The sequence below is a fragment of the Gambusia affinis genome, linkage group LG06, assembly GCF_019740435.1.
Source record: "Gambusia affinis linkage group LG06, SWU_Gaff_1.0, whole genome shotgun sequence".
NCBI lineage: Eukaryota > Metazoa > Chordata > Actinopteri > Cyprinodontiformes > Poeciliidae > Gambusia > Gambusia affinis.
The window spans coordinates 19,235,942-19,251,760 of NC_057873.1; the positions used below are offsets into that span (position 1 = coordinate 19,235,942).

General features: G+C 38.3%; 1 protein-coding gene across 1 annotated transcript in view; it reads right to left on the reverse strand.

Moving 5' to 3' along the window:
* LOC122832063 (cGMP-inhibited 3',5'-cyclic phosphodiesterase A-like) overlaps positions 1 to 9,695 on the reverse strand; it is a 60,084-nt gene extending 50,389 nt beyond the window's left edge. The window contains exon 1 of the mRNA XM_044118426.1: positions 8,166 to 9,695. Within this exon, the coding sequence (XP_043974361.1) occupies positions 8,166 to 9,083 (918 nt within the window). The 5' untranslated portion in view covers positions 9,084 to 9,695. The remainder of the gene's footprint in view (positions 1 to 8,165) is intronic.
* Between the last annotated feature and the right edge of the window lie 6,124 nt (positions 9,696 to 15,819).

The window sequence follows — 15,819 nt, forward strand, 5'->3', positions numbered from 1 at the left end:
TCCCTTTATGTAAGTGTGCCTATTTCTACATGCTTTGTGACATTGTGTAATGTACAGACTGCCTGTAGTTTTAGTAATGGCAGCAGAAGACATGAACAAAGTGTTGGCCACGCTTCCAAATATTGAATTAACATTCATTTCTGCCTTCGCAGTGGAGGACGGCTGTACCAACTCAGAGGAAAACATTGCACTAATGTCAGCACCCACAGTCCACATTTCTGAAAAAGTATTTTTCAGAAATGTTTTTTTCTTTTTTATGTACCTGATCATGTGCTTATGCTCAGGGTTTCCTGAAACTCTTGAGAACAGAATGGGCATGACAGCAATTTGCACCAGTCTAATGGTTGAATAAACTAAATAACAGATTAACAACAACAAATTTATTTTTTGTTGAATTCAATAAATCTTTGTTGTTGAACTTAATCCATTTTTATTTTAGCAGAAGGAAGGGTATTTGAGTTGAAATATTCTTTGTCAACGTTTGGCTACCGATTAAAATTTTATTTTAAATTATTACAGACCCTGCAATTAACTTTAATAGTGGGATCCCATCCCTTTATAAATTATAAAGATTAGAAACCAGGGACTTCTGTCTGTGCAGGAGTGGCACAGCCTGTGTTAACTTTTTTGGCTTACAGCAATATGGAAAATAAAATGTTCCAGCTCGTCAATCATTATTTCCTCCTCCTCCAAACTTGTGAAGTCGTAACAGTCGTTACTTTCTGCCATGATGGCTGTGTTTACTGTACTGTTGTAAACCACACATAATTATGCCAAAAAGACCGTGACGTACATTGCAGTGGAAGCGTTTCACAGGAGCTCAGCTCGGTGTGTCTTGTGGAGCTTGAAGGGTGTATGCGAAAGTGCACACACACTAAACCATGTGACAGTTCGACTTCAGTTTGACCATGCTGAGCCCTAATGACAACATTGCTCCAAAAATGGGCAGGTAATGAACAAAAGATTTGCTAAGAAAATAAATAAAGAAATAAAGGTCCATGGAAAACCTTAAAACCCCTTCAGAAAGTTGGAAGATCAAGATCAACTACTTCAGGTTTAGTTTAAAGGTTACAAGACAAACATTGCTCTTACGAGGAAAACGTCTTTGCACAAGACTGTTCTTTGCATGATGTAGAATAATTGTCTTTATTCTATAAATCAAATTTATGTGGGGAATAAGAATTGAAAAAGTTGTTACTGTTCACATAGTTACTTTCAATGTGCTTATGTTTCTGGGAGACAATTTCCCCGACCAGTTTACAGGTAAAATGTGTAATTTTACAGCCAGGACAGTAAACAGGAGGACATCATCTCCTCTGCAGCTGGTCAGCTGAGAGTTAGCTTTCCTCTCCACCTTCTGAGTTCAATTTGTCATCATTTCTGTTGGAGGCACGATGAGGCAGAATGGGTAATGGAGCCGTTCTAATACTACAGATAGTGCACTAACTCAGTGTTCCCTAGATACCAATTAGCAATGAACAAGCAAGCATCAAGAGTGAGACAACTGATGGGTGAATGTTTGGAGCTTACAGATGAGAGTGAAAGCTGGGACAGTATGTGGTCCCATGTTTGAAGGTGTGTGTACTCTGCTCAGACATCTGGGGCCTCACAGTTATAACCAAATCAGTGTATTGTTTTATTCATATTTTATATGCAAACAAGAAAATATTGGACCAAAAACATGAATAATCCTATTTCACTATTCTATCTTCCATTTTGATGGCCTCAGAAGATTTGCAACTTAAAAAAATCCTCCAGAATCGCTGTCCTCCCCATTTACAAGAGCAGCACACACTCTCTATCACCATCTAAGTCACGGTGTCATATATTATTTGAGTACTGATGTTGTCATGAACATTGCTCAATTATTAGACAACACATATGCTGCATATATGTACCACTGCTGTAGAGTCTATGCAAGGGCTAATCAAAGGTCACAGAGCTGAACCAACAACGATCATTTATTTCATGGTAACCTATGCAGACACTTACGTCTGCACTAATGAAGATTTACTCAACATGCTGAATTTCCGAAGAGACCTCACTTAATGGAAGCCCGCCCTACTTTTTGATTAATTCAGCAAGTATTTATTTGGCTGCTTGGGGAACTATAAAACATTCTATTTGTATTAAAAAATAACCTTTCTAAGAAATAAACCCCCCAAAAACCAATAAACAACTCATACAAGATGATGGAAATTATTGACACCGTGGAAGATCAAATCAAATCAGATCTAATTTTGGCCATTATGGACAGATGTATTTAATTTAAAGCAAGTAGGGTTTTAACTACACCCAGGTATGTGAAAAATGACAACAGAGACCATACATAAAATATGTTACTCAAAGATGTCCCTCCCACATGGACCTGCTGCATGTTTGTATGCATGGATTCTATCTACCCTGGTTTCCTTCCACCAGGGTTTCCCCTAGTATATTATAGGCCTGGTGGCCCGCCGTCAAACAGAGTTAATGCGCGTGGCTGCGCTGACACTTGAGAAACTCGTCCCATACACTGGACCAACCAAAATAGTTTTTGAGTCTCCTTGTTAAAAACTCAACAGACACGAAACAGAAGAGTTACTAAAGCCACATTAGCAGCATTACATTAAATCTCCCGTTTGTTGCGCATCTCTGCGCAGTGCAGTGGATTTAACTCGTGCTGGACCGGTCCAAGGCTGCATGAGCAGAATCTGACTTAGGGGCCCCTCTTGCTGCTGAAAACATCAGCACCTCTAACAGCTTCTGTTAGATTTAGTGAAATCTGGGAGAAGGAGAGTAGTTTAACTGGCCAACCTAAAAAGCAGTAAGTTATAATTGCAGTTTACTAGTTTGTATTTGTGAACAAACAAAGCTCAAACTCAAAGATTAAACTCACAGCATCAGATTGTTGCTATGGTAACAAAACAATTTAACTATGAATGTTGTACTATTGAATATGTAATATTGAACCTTTACGAAGTAAACTTGATATTCATTTTAATTGCATTTTTTGATTAGTTGTTTTTAAGACTAGTTCTGGGTTTAAATATCATTTCACTGATGATGTTGTCTTGTAACATTTAATTACCCAGTAATATTTTTACTTTTCCTGTCAACTTAACATCTTTTAATACAAAAACATGGTGGACCACCAGCGGACTGCCTCGGCGTCCCAACCATCGGGCTAAGCAAGTTTTCTGGGGAAATCCCTGCTTCTACTGTTAGGTTAATTGGTTACTCTAAATTGCCCATGAGCCCATGTGTGTGTTCTTTGTCTTCAGGTTGCCCTGTCTCTCACCCAATCACTGCTGGAGATAGGAGCCAACTGTGAAAATAAGGGTGCAGACAATGGATAAATGGGATCCATCATGCCGCTGTTTACTTAAGTAAAATGGTGATGTGATTTTTTTCAACGTAGAAAAAGTAGCCTAAATTGAAATTTTATTTATCATAAAAAGAGAAATACAATGAGACTGATAAATTTGTGGGTGTGATCTAACAATTCTGAGCTATTAGAGTTTTGTTCATGTATGCGATCAATAAACAAGCAATGCATTTTAGCTGCTGCTGCTACATATTGGTGCAAACATGGCCAACTCATCTAAAGTTTAAATTTTATCCAAATTTTCGCAAGCAATTGACAAGGAATGTTAGGACGACCCACCTCAATGTGAAGCACCAGACACCAGAAAGGTACTTAAATGATGAAAATAAATGTATAATGTATAAATTTCTTCCTTTCCCTCATTCCAAATCCATCAATATCATCATTCTTAATTTGAATATGCTAATTATGTTTTAATCAAACACATTTTTACTTTAAAACCTGAAAACAAATATCACACAAAGGATTAGATGTGACCTCGGTCCTGCAGTGCATAAACTGATCACATCCACCTTTAACTTTAACTAGGAGGTGCCCAACTTCTTTTGAACAAACAGTTATGACCAAAAACTACTGGTGGCACTCGATTAAATTTTTTAAAATCAAAATTAGTCTGATTTTAATAGAAAACCATGTATCCACAAAATAAACATTTTCAATTGAAAAACCTTTTTTGCTGCTAAATTATTGAATAGACATATAAGCTCAATAACAAATGGTTTTATTGTTTTTAATCTGTTATTTAAGTTATTCAAAGTGCTCTTTCAAATGATTCAGGAACTTTTTATCATGCATGCACTTTTGAATGATCTAACTTCTTTAGAAAGGTGGACTGTGGAGACAGATATTAGTGTTGGGGATGTCTGTGCTTGCCTCAACATGTTTTGCATTGAGATGGTATTTTAGGCTTGAATAGCTTCAGTGATAGCCCAACTTCTTTTCTCACAACATGCACAAAATGGTAGTTTTTTCCAGCTTCTGATCAGATGTTTTCTTTTTGAGCATTAATTAACCCCCAGTGGGCCACGAGGAACTTTTCATCCATCGTTGTTGTTTATGGATGTCACTTGTGCGTCAGTTTTATGGACAGACAAGAAACAATTACCAGCTCAGAAATTTTGTGCGTTTAAAAAAAAAAATGCAACAAATTGCATTGAATTTTTTAACACATTAAAATCTAAGCTACTTATGGGAAACAGAGACCATCTTTTCAAAATTACAGCAAGTGTTTCACTGTGGATAAATAAAATGTATGTCTACGAGGACAATATGTAAGACCAAGGCAAACTTCCTCATAGACATTCTCTGCTCTCCTGCTCTACAGCTGGTTCCCCACAACGGATTCTAACATGAATGCTCAGGCTAGTTAGCATAGCCACCGATGCAGGGGGATAAATTCTTGTCCTGTAACATTTTGTTGTTTCTCCACCATTAGCTCATTAAACAGCTCATATAAACAAATAAGTCAATAAATGATACCCATAGCATCACAGCAAGCATCAAAATTTATTGGGGAACTTCTCTAAACCCTGGTTTATATTTATGTTATTATATTCAATGTAGGAAGATGAACGAGTAATAAAATAAAATAAAGATCATGAGCGTCAGGTGCTACACATGTTTAACAAAAATATACTACTTAGTAAAATGGGAAACACAGATTAACAGTCCTAAAATTACTATTTAAAATTCGAAACACATTTTTACGTCAAATGAATTCCCATAAAAACCTTTTAAACGTCTTCCTTCAACCCATTTTATTCACCATAAATCAATGCCTCATGATTTGCACTAAATTTAAGTCCTGCACGGTTTGCATTTCCATAGCAAATGCTTGCCGAAGGTCTAAAGTCTGGTATGACATCACAGTAGAGCAACCGGGATAAGCAGAGTCTTTCAAAATAGTGTCACTTAACATCTCACTCAACACCTTTGCATGTGCACACACATTCATGGGCACTCGCAACCTTGGTAGAAGGAATGGACCCTCCATTTGTTTATCAACAGCACAAACAGAGTGCACAGCTAGAAGTAAAAAAAAAAACCCTCCAAAGTTAAATATAAACACCAGTATGTGGATGATTCATTTTAGAGCCCACCAAACAAAAGAATACTAGAACAGTGCACTATAAAAAGAAATTTTGGACTGCAGTAAATTTAATTTCTTACAACGATTAAAAGTTTTATTGATAATGTTCAATAACAACTGCATTCTTACATGAATTGTCACCAGTATAAAGTACTGGTGACAATATTTAATACCAAGTTTAGGTTAGCTATAACTCATTGGTTCCGTCAACATCCAAGTCGATAAAAGTAAATCTATAAATATCCTCATTTGCATTAGAATCAAAACTCAAATTGAGACATTTTAATCTCTCCAACAGCTTCAAACAGCAGCTGTCCAGACACGCAGCCCCATTGTGTGTGGCACAAAGCAAAAACAATATTTCAAAAACACAACATCCTGTTGACAGTCAAGCATGGTGGTGATAGTGTAATGGGTTGCTTTTGTAGTTTAGATCCCATATGACTATTCATAAGTCATTGAACCTTCTTCAGAAACTTCTCTCTCAAGCAGAAATTAATGAAGACCTTCAGTTCAACCTCACTTGGGTTATATAGCAGGACAATGTCCCAAAGCACACAACCAAGTCCAACCATAAAAGTTTGAAGAAATTAAGGCTTATGCCCAGTCCAAGTCTGAGCTGAAAATCAATTTACATAATGTGACGTGACCATAAAGGGGGCATTCATGTTCTAAAACACATGACGAGCAGGAATAAATGGAAACAAATCTGCACAGAAGAGTGCAGTCAAAATTCCTTGACAGTTAACAAAAAAGCTTGATGGCAGATGATAGGTTTAAGACGCTATTCACAAAGTGCCAAGTTGGTTTGGACAACTTTTCCTTCCATCCTTCCCCCTTAATAAATTACACAGGTGATTTAAATAATCAGATTTTTGCATTTACTCCAGTCTGCTTGATGTAGCAAAAACATGTTTTGATCTGAGAGGGTTTTAATTGTGACAAGAAAGCAAAAGCAAAAAATCTTTAAGAAGGTGACTTTAAAAAAAAAAATCATAATGCCACCCATATACAGTAACTATCCTAACTTTGCCTTTCTCCTGCCACGCCCTCCCAGCCAGACAGTCAATGATGCATAATATGTCTATGCATGAAGAGAGGACAGAACAGGCATGAGGTGCAATATGCATTTTTTTGTTTATTTATAATAATTTAAACGGGATAGAATCCTCTTTGTTTTGATATACTAGCACTTTGAAATATGAACATACAAACTTTTAGATTCCTTAAAAATACTTATTTATAATTGCACCTATAATTTAACTCTTGCAATTTAAAACTCCTAAATTTCTGTTATTTTTCTTGCTGTGCCATGCTGAGATTGTTAGAGGTCCTAATGTGGAAGCCACTATAAAACTTTCTGCCTGCACCCCTGGTCTGGTCTGGTAAGCTTACATAATTGCTTTTCAGAAATTATATAACTTTGTATGTGAACCCCATATGGATTTTGCTCAGACTGGTTATGTGACCTCACAATGGGCTGCTTGGATGGGAGCCACTTGGGTTAACTAAATACATCCCATATCACAAGCTAACACATGCATTAAAAAAATCAGAAGTCATTAGAGCTCCACTTTGGTATACAGTTATCATGCATCAGGGGCAGCTCAGTAAAATAGAATATGATTGAAAGGTTAACTTATTTAATATAGAAACTCATTAAAAATAGAAAGATGTACTAGTACACATTTTCATTTATGTTAACCTTAATGAACTGAAGTCCATGGAAATAAAATGTTAGTTTTTCAGAAAATTACAATGCTGAATAGGACCAAACCAAAATAGTTCTTAAAACATGAATGTTATATTCTGGTCTACAAAATCAATATTAAGCAGACAATCAATAGAAAGTTAAATGGAAGGGAAAAGTGTGCCAGAAAAAAGTTCATGTGCAACAGGAAGAAGACTTGCTGCCTTAACAAGCTGAAGGCCACTTCAAAAGCAACCTGGACTTCCTTATTACCCCAGCAGTGCCACTGCCACCATGCCACACACTACATACAAGCATTTATACACACTGAGCCCGAGAAAGTACCGAGCACATCAATTATGATGAAAATGGGAAAACTTTCCATAAGCTGACATTTCTATTTAAATCTTTTTTTTTTCTTTTTCATATTCTTATGTTCTAATCTTCTGAGAGAGTAATTTCTGGATTTTCAATGGCTGAAAGCAATAATCATAAAAATAATAAGAAGAAATAAATATTTGAAACAAGTAATACACATGTTGTTTTGCAGTCACTGAATTAAAAAAAATGTTGCTTTAAATTCTAATTTACTGGATTGTATCTGTACAGGCAATAAACCCCTCTGTTATGTGGATAATCCCTTATATTTTAACACATATCCGGCTGCAACACGTTTGTAAATTCGCAAACATTTTATCGGTTAAGTTCATTCTGTTTTTTTATTCCTATTTTCCCTCAACGTAGTCAGTCTGAGAACCTATAGGCCTACACGGCCTACAGAGCAAACAGCCGTCATCATCACCATAATGACATTGCTTTGTTTTGCAGTCTGTTATTCCACTTGTCCCGATGCTGCTACTGACAGAAAGCCGTGCAAAGCTGCTGCATGCCATCAGAGAAAGCAAAAAGCCCCCACGGGCTTCTCTATGGCTGATTTAAAAAAAAATAAAAAATCAGAACCGGCAGCTAAACATCCCGACATGATCTAATAGAGGTGTCTAAAGTTGGACATGTCTTACCTGGTCCCGCGGAATGCAGGGCAGTGAAGTCCTGCGGTGGGACTTGCTGTTGCTCTGACTGTGAGCCATCATCTCCGAGGCCGCTATGGAGCTGGACCTCCGTCTCCTTTTGAAGACAGGGATGTCCTCCTCCTTCGCCCCGGTCACAGAGCTACAGCACCCCGTCCCGCTGGTCCCTGAGGCCGGCAAAAGCCGGTCAGCATACCTCGCAAGCAAAACCCCCAGCACCCCCAGCAGGTAGGCCAGGTAGGGTCTCCAACTGGCCCGGACCCTGCTTAGAGAGAGTAGGGACACGGCCCTGATGACGCTAATGAAGACGAGGACGGACACTCCCTGTCCCGGCCGGACTACAAGCAGAGCCCCGCCGCCCAGGCAGCCGAGGACTACCAGGGTTACGGTCAGGGACGACAACTCCTCCGCGCCGCGCAGCAGCAGCGACTGCGCCGCGGCTTCGCCCAGGTGGCACACCGCTAACAGGAAGAGCGCGCTCCGGATCAGCAGCCCGCAGCGAATCAAGCAGAGCCAGACCCAGAAGAAGGCACTTACGAGTGTAAAAACAGGCAAGACGCAGTGACACGCAGTGAGAAGCAGCTCCACGGTGCAGCCCGCCGCTGAGTGGAAACGAGAGCCGACGCAGCTACTATTTCCGCTGCTGCTGCTGCTGCTGCTGCTTGCATCCCACTCGACCAATCTGAGCAGCAGAGCGAGGAGAGCGGAGACGGAGGCGACGCAGACAGCAGAGGACACTCTTCTGCAAGTCCATATCGCGGAGAGTCTCAGCCACGACTGGCTCCGCTTGTCCCGGTGCAGCGGAGTGACACATGTCTTCACGTAGCCGCTGCGCTCCAACGCCGCCCGGGGATGTTTGTCATGTGCGCCTCCTGATGAATCTCTGTCGCTGTCTGCCTCCAAGGACATCTTTGTCGCTCAGGCTCGTTTGGATGCCTGTCCGGGGATGTAATAGATTTACTTTCAGTGTGAGTGTTTCATTCACATGCTCCATGTTCATCTGTGCGCAAACTGATCTCTCGTGCTTGGCCAACAACGTTTATAACGGTTAAAGTCATGTTTGCACAACTTTTCTGAGTTTTATGGCTTATAGCTTCCATATTACACTCATAGTTACCCCTGGAAGTCAAGCAGTGAACCAAAAAAAAAACAACAACAAAAAAACCAACCCCTGGCGTTTCACACATCTAGGCCACTGCCTCGGCTCCTCCACACAGCAGCCTCTCTCTCTCGCTCTCTCCTTCTCTTCTCTCCCCACCCACCAGACATTATCCCCTATTTTGTGCCGCTCCGGTGATTACTCCATCACGTTTCAGCCCTGCTCAGTCTGCAGGCTGCAGTCTGCCCTGGATGTGACTCAGTTCGCAGTGGATGCTTGCCATGTTTACATAAAGATTTCCCGGCTTGTTCTGGAAGATGGAGCGGTCTCATTATGGGAATTAACTATAGTAATCCCGTGATATAATTTAGGAGCATAGCGCAGTTGAAAAGGGAGAAGACACCAAAACGTGGCTGTTCTCCATCATACTGTTAAACAGGAGGATGGTCTGTGAAAGGTCAAAGCCCCGGACAAAAAAAAAACTTAAAGGCAAACACACTCATAATTTAATTAAAAATTTTCTTGATCATCCCAACAGTCCTAAGTCGCCACCCCGGTAAAGATGGGTGAAAAAAACCTGAATTAAAGATTTTTGAAAAATCTTACCATTGATTTGAATGCAGTCAGTTAGCAAAGAAAAACTCTGGAAGTGAGAAAAGGTTATTTTTCTAAAACATTTCACATGACTACACTGTGACAATTGGCAGCAGCGATGTTGCCTTGAATCCTGGGGTCTTGCTGCATTGAGGCAATATTCTCACCACGCATTCATGGGTTCTTCCCAGGTTTCCTCCCAATCCAAAAAAATTACTGTTAGATTAATTGGTTTTTCGAAATTGCTCATAGGCGTGAGTGTTTTGCATTGCTTTTGTGTGACCTGTCCTGTGAGTCTCTGTGTGGCCCGGAGGTTGACTGGAGACCTTTTCAAATGACGGCTGAAACAGTCCTTTGCAACCACATCAAGATAAATGGAGCATCATCACAAAGAGATATTTGCTCAAGCTTAACGTTAATGACGCTAATGAAGATGAGGATGGACACTCCCTCTCCCGGCCTGACGACAAGCAGAGCCCTGCCTCCCAGGCAGCCTAGGACTACCTCTTAGGATTTAGGACTGTAGGTTGAGATGGGGATGGTAAAAGGTTTCTGTCTAATGAATCATTTCTGATTTGGCCAAATAATTTTAAACATTATCCTGCTGAAAGATGAAAATAACTCCCATTTTCATATGACTGATAGAGCCATAAGATCTTCATTCTCATCCAAAATAGAAGTTCAAGAGAAGTTTGCTAAAAAACCACACATTTACGAATGTGAAGGTAGGGAAAATGTTTTTTCATGGCATTCCTGCCACACATAGCACATAACGGTTTATTTGCATTTGCTACTGCTACAGTACTTCCCTTCCTCCCTCCATCCATGACAAAAGAATTTAAAGCATAGACACAGCAAAAAAGGAAAAGCACAAGCCATCGAAATGAGCATTTTTATCTAGCAATATTTATATATATATATATATATATATATATATATATATATATATATATATATATATATATATATATATATATTCACTGGAATTATTTTGGTCTGAAACCTTAAATCACATCATCCTTTTTGTTCTTTGTGACAGAATGAAGAGCAAGTTAGCAGTCTTCCCTCGCTTGGCCTACATTTTATGAGAGGATTTTAAAAAGGCCCATGCAGTCATGTAAAGCCACTCAAGTCTGTCATCTCTTTCAAACCTATTAATAATTCTCAAAAGACAAATAAATACCCTGTCTACAAAAAAAAAAACTGCTGGATTATCTCTTATTTTGAAGGTGAAATGTCAAAAACATCTGTTTGACTGGGGAGTACAACAAATACATCAGAATTATTCAAAACCTCTTATTTGTTTCATTATATATTTAAAAGTTTTTAATCTGTTGTCGGCCACATTTGGTAAAGGTAGCACTGGGAATAGCATTTTTCAGAGAAATTGTCCAGACACTCTCCTCCGGCTATGCAGAGGAAGCGGCATAACAGTTTCATAAATCTTTAGGAAGTCTCTGCTTGAACTCAGTGGTGTATAATTTGTCCAGTTTCTTATACATTCACACACATGTACTATATTTGTGTTCTCATTAACTGAAGTTGTTTTTTTTGTTTGTTTGTTTGTTTGTTTGAATGAGCAAATGACTAAAAGGTCATTCAAGGCAGTTCCCAAGTTTTTACAATGAAATAGTTATGAAAACTATTTAAAATTAAAATGAAACTAAATTTTAATTTAGTTTCATTAAAATTGTGTTCACATATTCAGATCACGGGTTTGATTTTCATCTGAAGTTCATTCTGAACTTTTGGTTTCACAAATTTATCAAGGTGCCACTTAAATCACACTTGAAATCAAGTTTTAGTTTTAAGTGCAATACAAAACCCCCCACCCAAAAAAACAAGAGTTTGTTTGGGATATTTGTCTTCTTCTACCTGGAGGAAAAACAGAAACATATACATTTACACAAATGTTTCTATTCTCTCAAAATAAATAAAACAAATGCCAGATTTATGAATAGAAGGCTTGGACTGATTAATCCACTGGATATCTTACACTTCACTTAGGGCTTCAGTAATCCAGAATACACAATGCTCTGTCCCTCCTGTAGCTCAGCCTGGGTCTGTGAGCCCCTGGGCCCTGCTGGCACCTAATCTGGAACTGATCTCCTCATCACAAGAATAGGATCCAAAACCGGAAGAGATACTATTTCAATGTCAATGGTCAAGAATAGTGCAAAAACTAATGTCCCAAATATTAGACTCTTTTCATCCACAATGAACTTTATTTGTGTCTCTTTTAATGTTCTAGAAGAGCTTTCTATTGTCCTTTGTATACACAATGGAGAGGTTCACCGATGAACAGCGCCTTGTCCTCCCACTTTTCCAAAATCAGCAATACTCCCCTAAATACCTCACTCACGTCCTCAGGAATGCTGGTTTTGTCCACCTGCCTATTTTCACTTACCAGTATCAAAGAAATCAACCACATAGAACAAAAACCTCATCGCTGCATGCTGAGATCTCACCACCACGTCATCAATTACGCCACATCAAGTTTATTTGTGTAGCACATTTCAGCAACAAGCCAAGCCAAAGTGCTTCATAAGATAAAAACACAATAAAGTTACAAACAATAAAAAAGAAACGTTACAGTTCAGCGACAGAATATAATATAAAGTAATGAAAAGTTGTAATTCAGACCAGAATTAATCTGTCTTTCAATAAAGACTCCTACTCCCATCATACCTTTCTTGCCATTTTTCAAACTTCTGTCCTCTCCTCCACAGAAATCCATCTGAATCTGTGCTCCGGAAAAAGATAAACAACTCACATTATTGTTTCATAAATCTTTTCAACATTCTTTGTTTCTCAGGGCCATCTGGTTTAAGGTCAATAACAGCTTGTAAAAATGATGCAAATTATAAGATTGTGCAGTAAAGTTCCTTTTTTGTTATCTTTATTGGACTGCTTGTCACAGCAGCAACATGGCAAAAATGGCAACATTGGAGGCATTTAAGATACCAAAGTTAGATAAAAAAATATTTTTTACAGATATGATGTATTCTTATCCTTACAAGGGCCAAAAACTATTTTAAGTGGTTGTTTCTAACTACTGTACCGTAATTCTGTTGAGGAAATTTAATGCAATCATTTAATTAAAAAAGAAAAACAAGTCAAATTTTCACATTAGTACAGCTTCTAAAAAAGCATTAGTTAGTTCTTTGTCATTTGTAGAACCCGCCACAAAGTGTTTTATATGACGGCCAAACAGATTAATATTGGTTTAATCAGACCACATCCTTTTCTTCCACCATATTTGGTGTGTCCACAACACGATTTGAAAGACCAGATTTGTGGAGTCCACAACATACAGTCATTCTCCCAACAGATTCTCCTAACTGAGCTGTGGAGACTGCTCCTAATCAGAAACAACCAACCAGAGCCATGAGGAATGTCTTAGCACTGTCAATCATGCTAGTGCACTCTCTGTTCACACCCTCCACCTTGTTCTCTGCCGCGTTATGGCTTCTCCCCAACACCACAGCCTTAATGCACAGGCTAGTAAGAATGGCCATAACGATGGATAAATTGTTGTCCTGTAACATTCAATGGACCTTCAATCCACCATTAGCACAGCTGCAGCAAGTTGGCAATCTTGAGCTTGTACATAACTGTAGGAGGGCAGTTACGTACAAATAGTGTACGTAACTGTATGTAACACTATTTAAAACACTTAATAGTGTTTTAAATAGTGTTTAAAACACTATTTACAGTTAAAATTGATCTGTGGGATGTCTTGCAAAACCATGTGCTGGTAAAATTTACTGAGTGGAACTTACTTGTCAACTGGAAAATGGAAAAAGCTCTACTATGTCAGGACACAATTGTAAAAGCAGCCGCCCCCCCCCTCGGTGGTGTCATACATATGCACACACGCACATACACGCCCACCTCTGTCAGGCCTCCTCAGTCTTTCAATAACCGTCAAGATATCATGGGCTGGAAGTTGTTTATGAGCCAGAGCAGCATATAAGAGTCCATGTCATGTTTATTAGTCTCCATCCATCCATAAATCTTACATAGTGGCCTTTTCTCACTGCTAATGAGTTGGAACATGTAACTAAAATGCCTTTTAGACAAGAGAAGAAAAAATATGTGCATTAGATACATATTTAAAATGAGAATTTGCCTGTAAGCCTCTGGTGGATTGTTGTCACTTGTTATGGTCTGACTTCACTGAATAAAAAACCAAAGAAAAGGGAATATCAAGTCTTTGGGACTCGTACCTATGCATCATCCTGTCTCAGGCCAGTTTGTTTGCACATAGTGCCTCTGTTCTCATGTGAGCTTTAATGTTTGTTTGTCCAGCTATCTGCATGCTATTATAAATCTTTGAGATAACACAAACTTCTGTTCAGTCAGAAAGAAATCTGAATGCCGGAGCATCTGCCTTAGTGTCTTACGATAGCAACATGGTTGCATTAGAACAGCCTGCAAAATACATTAATATATCACGGTACCCTTCAAAAGTATTCATGAACTTTTTCACACTTTGTCACATTGCAAGGAACACATCATAACTATACAAATACCAACAAAAATATGTTTTTCATGGCATTTTACCAACAAAAGCAGAACAGAGTTGTGCTTCACAAACAAGGAGTAGTAGTATTTTTTTTTACAAATGAAATTCTGAAAGGTGCTGTCTATATTTGATATTGCTGGATTAATAACTGCAATGTCAACAGATCCAACCTGCTGAACTATAGTGCTTAGTTTATTCACCAATTTTAAAACAATTTAAATCTCAGAAACGTAACTGATTATTTTCATGGGAAATATGGACAGCAGGAAGGGGGCTTGCAAGGGCCCTCCTATATGGCACATGTAGTTTGACTGTAATATAGCTGTATAACTGTGCAAAAAGTCTTTCTCATAAATCTTCATAGTGCATTACTTTCCTATAAGGTAGTTCCTTTGATCGAAACCTCTTAGTTCAATTTCCTAGTATATTTTACAAGGAGGACAAATTACATTGCCTCTTCTAACTATGGTTCCTGAGTAAATAAACATCAGCTTTTGGGTAAATAAATAACCAATGCAAACATACCAGTGGTGTAAAATCTTATAAAACTGCTTGTAAAAACTGCTATGAAGTTTTTAATATTAGAATTGTTTAAAATGATAGAAGTCGACTTTGGTCTTCCTGTTAGTTAGGATTTTTATGAAAGAAAGATGCCAAGAGAGCTATTTAAATCAGGTAAGATATTTACCACCATATAATAGGTTATGGTCAGTTTTGAGATTTCAAAAGTCTCAAAAAAATCCCACTGAGTTCAACCAAACATCAAACTCCTCAGCTAAACCAAAAAGTTGAGCTGTGAGTCTTAAAAGTATAGTACCAACATAAAGAGAGAGACAGAAGTTTAAAAAATTGCAGTGTATTTAGAATAACAAACTGGTGTAAAAGCACCCAACTCCATGCAGAAAAACTTTGTTAAACCAGCAGATTCAATAGATGGACTCAAAGGCAATTTACAGATGGCAGGAATCCCTTTGTGGGGAAAGTAGGTTTGACAGTTTAAATAAGATTAATTCACATTTCTAAGTTGCTTGATGTAATGAAATCTCAACCTAAAAACTAATTTTGTACATTTTAAGTGGTGGAATATAGTACGAGATGAGTCCAACAATAATATGCCAAAGCCACGAGTCGCTGATCAGCAACATTACATAGAAAAACTTAAACAGAGCAGGCAGGCTATCATGAGTGTACTGAGACAAATAAAGAAGAAGTTGAATAAAATATAAGTTAATTTTTTTCCACAAAAGAGGGCAGGGTCATTGTGCAGGGATTTTGGAATCTCCACCCCACTCTTTCACCTGTATCCTCTCCTTGTGTGGCTATGATGTTATGTCATCAACCAAACAAAGTGAGGTATGATGGAATTTCTTTGGAATAATTCATTAGCACAACAAAACAACAAAATGATACAAATACATTCCTTG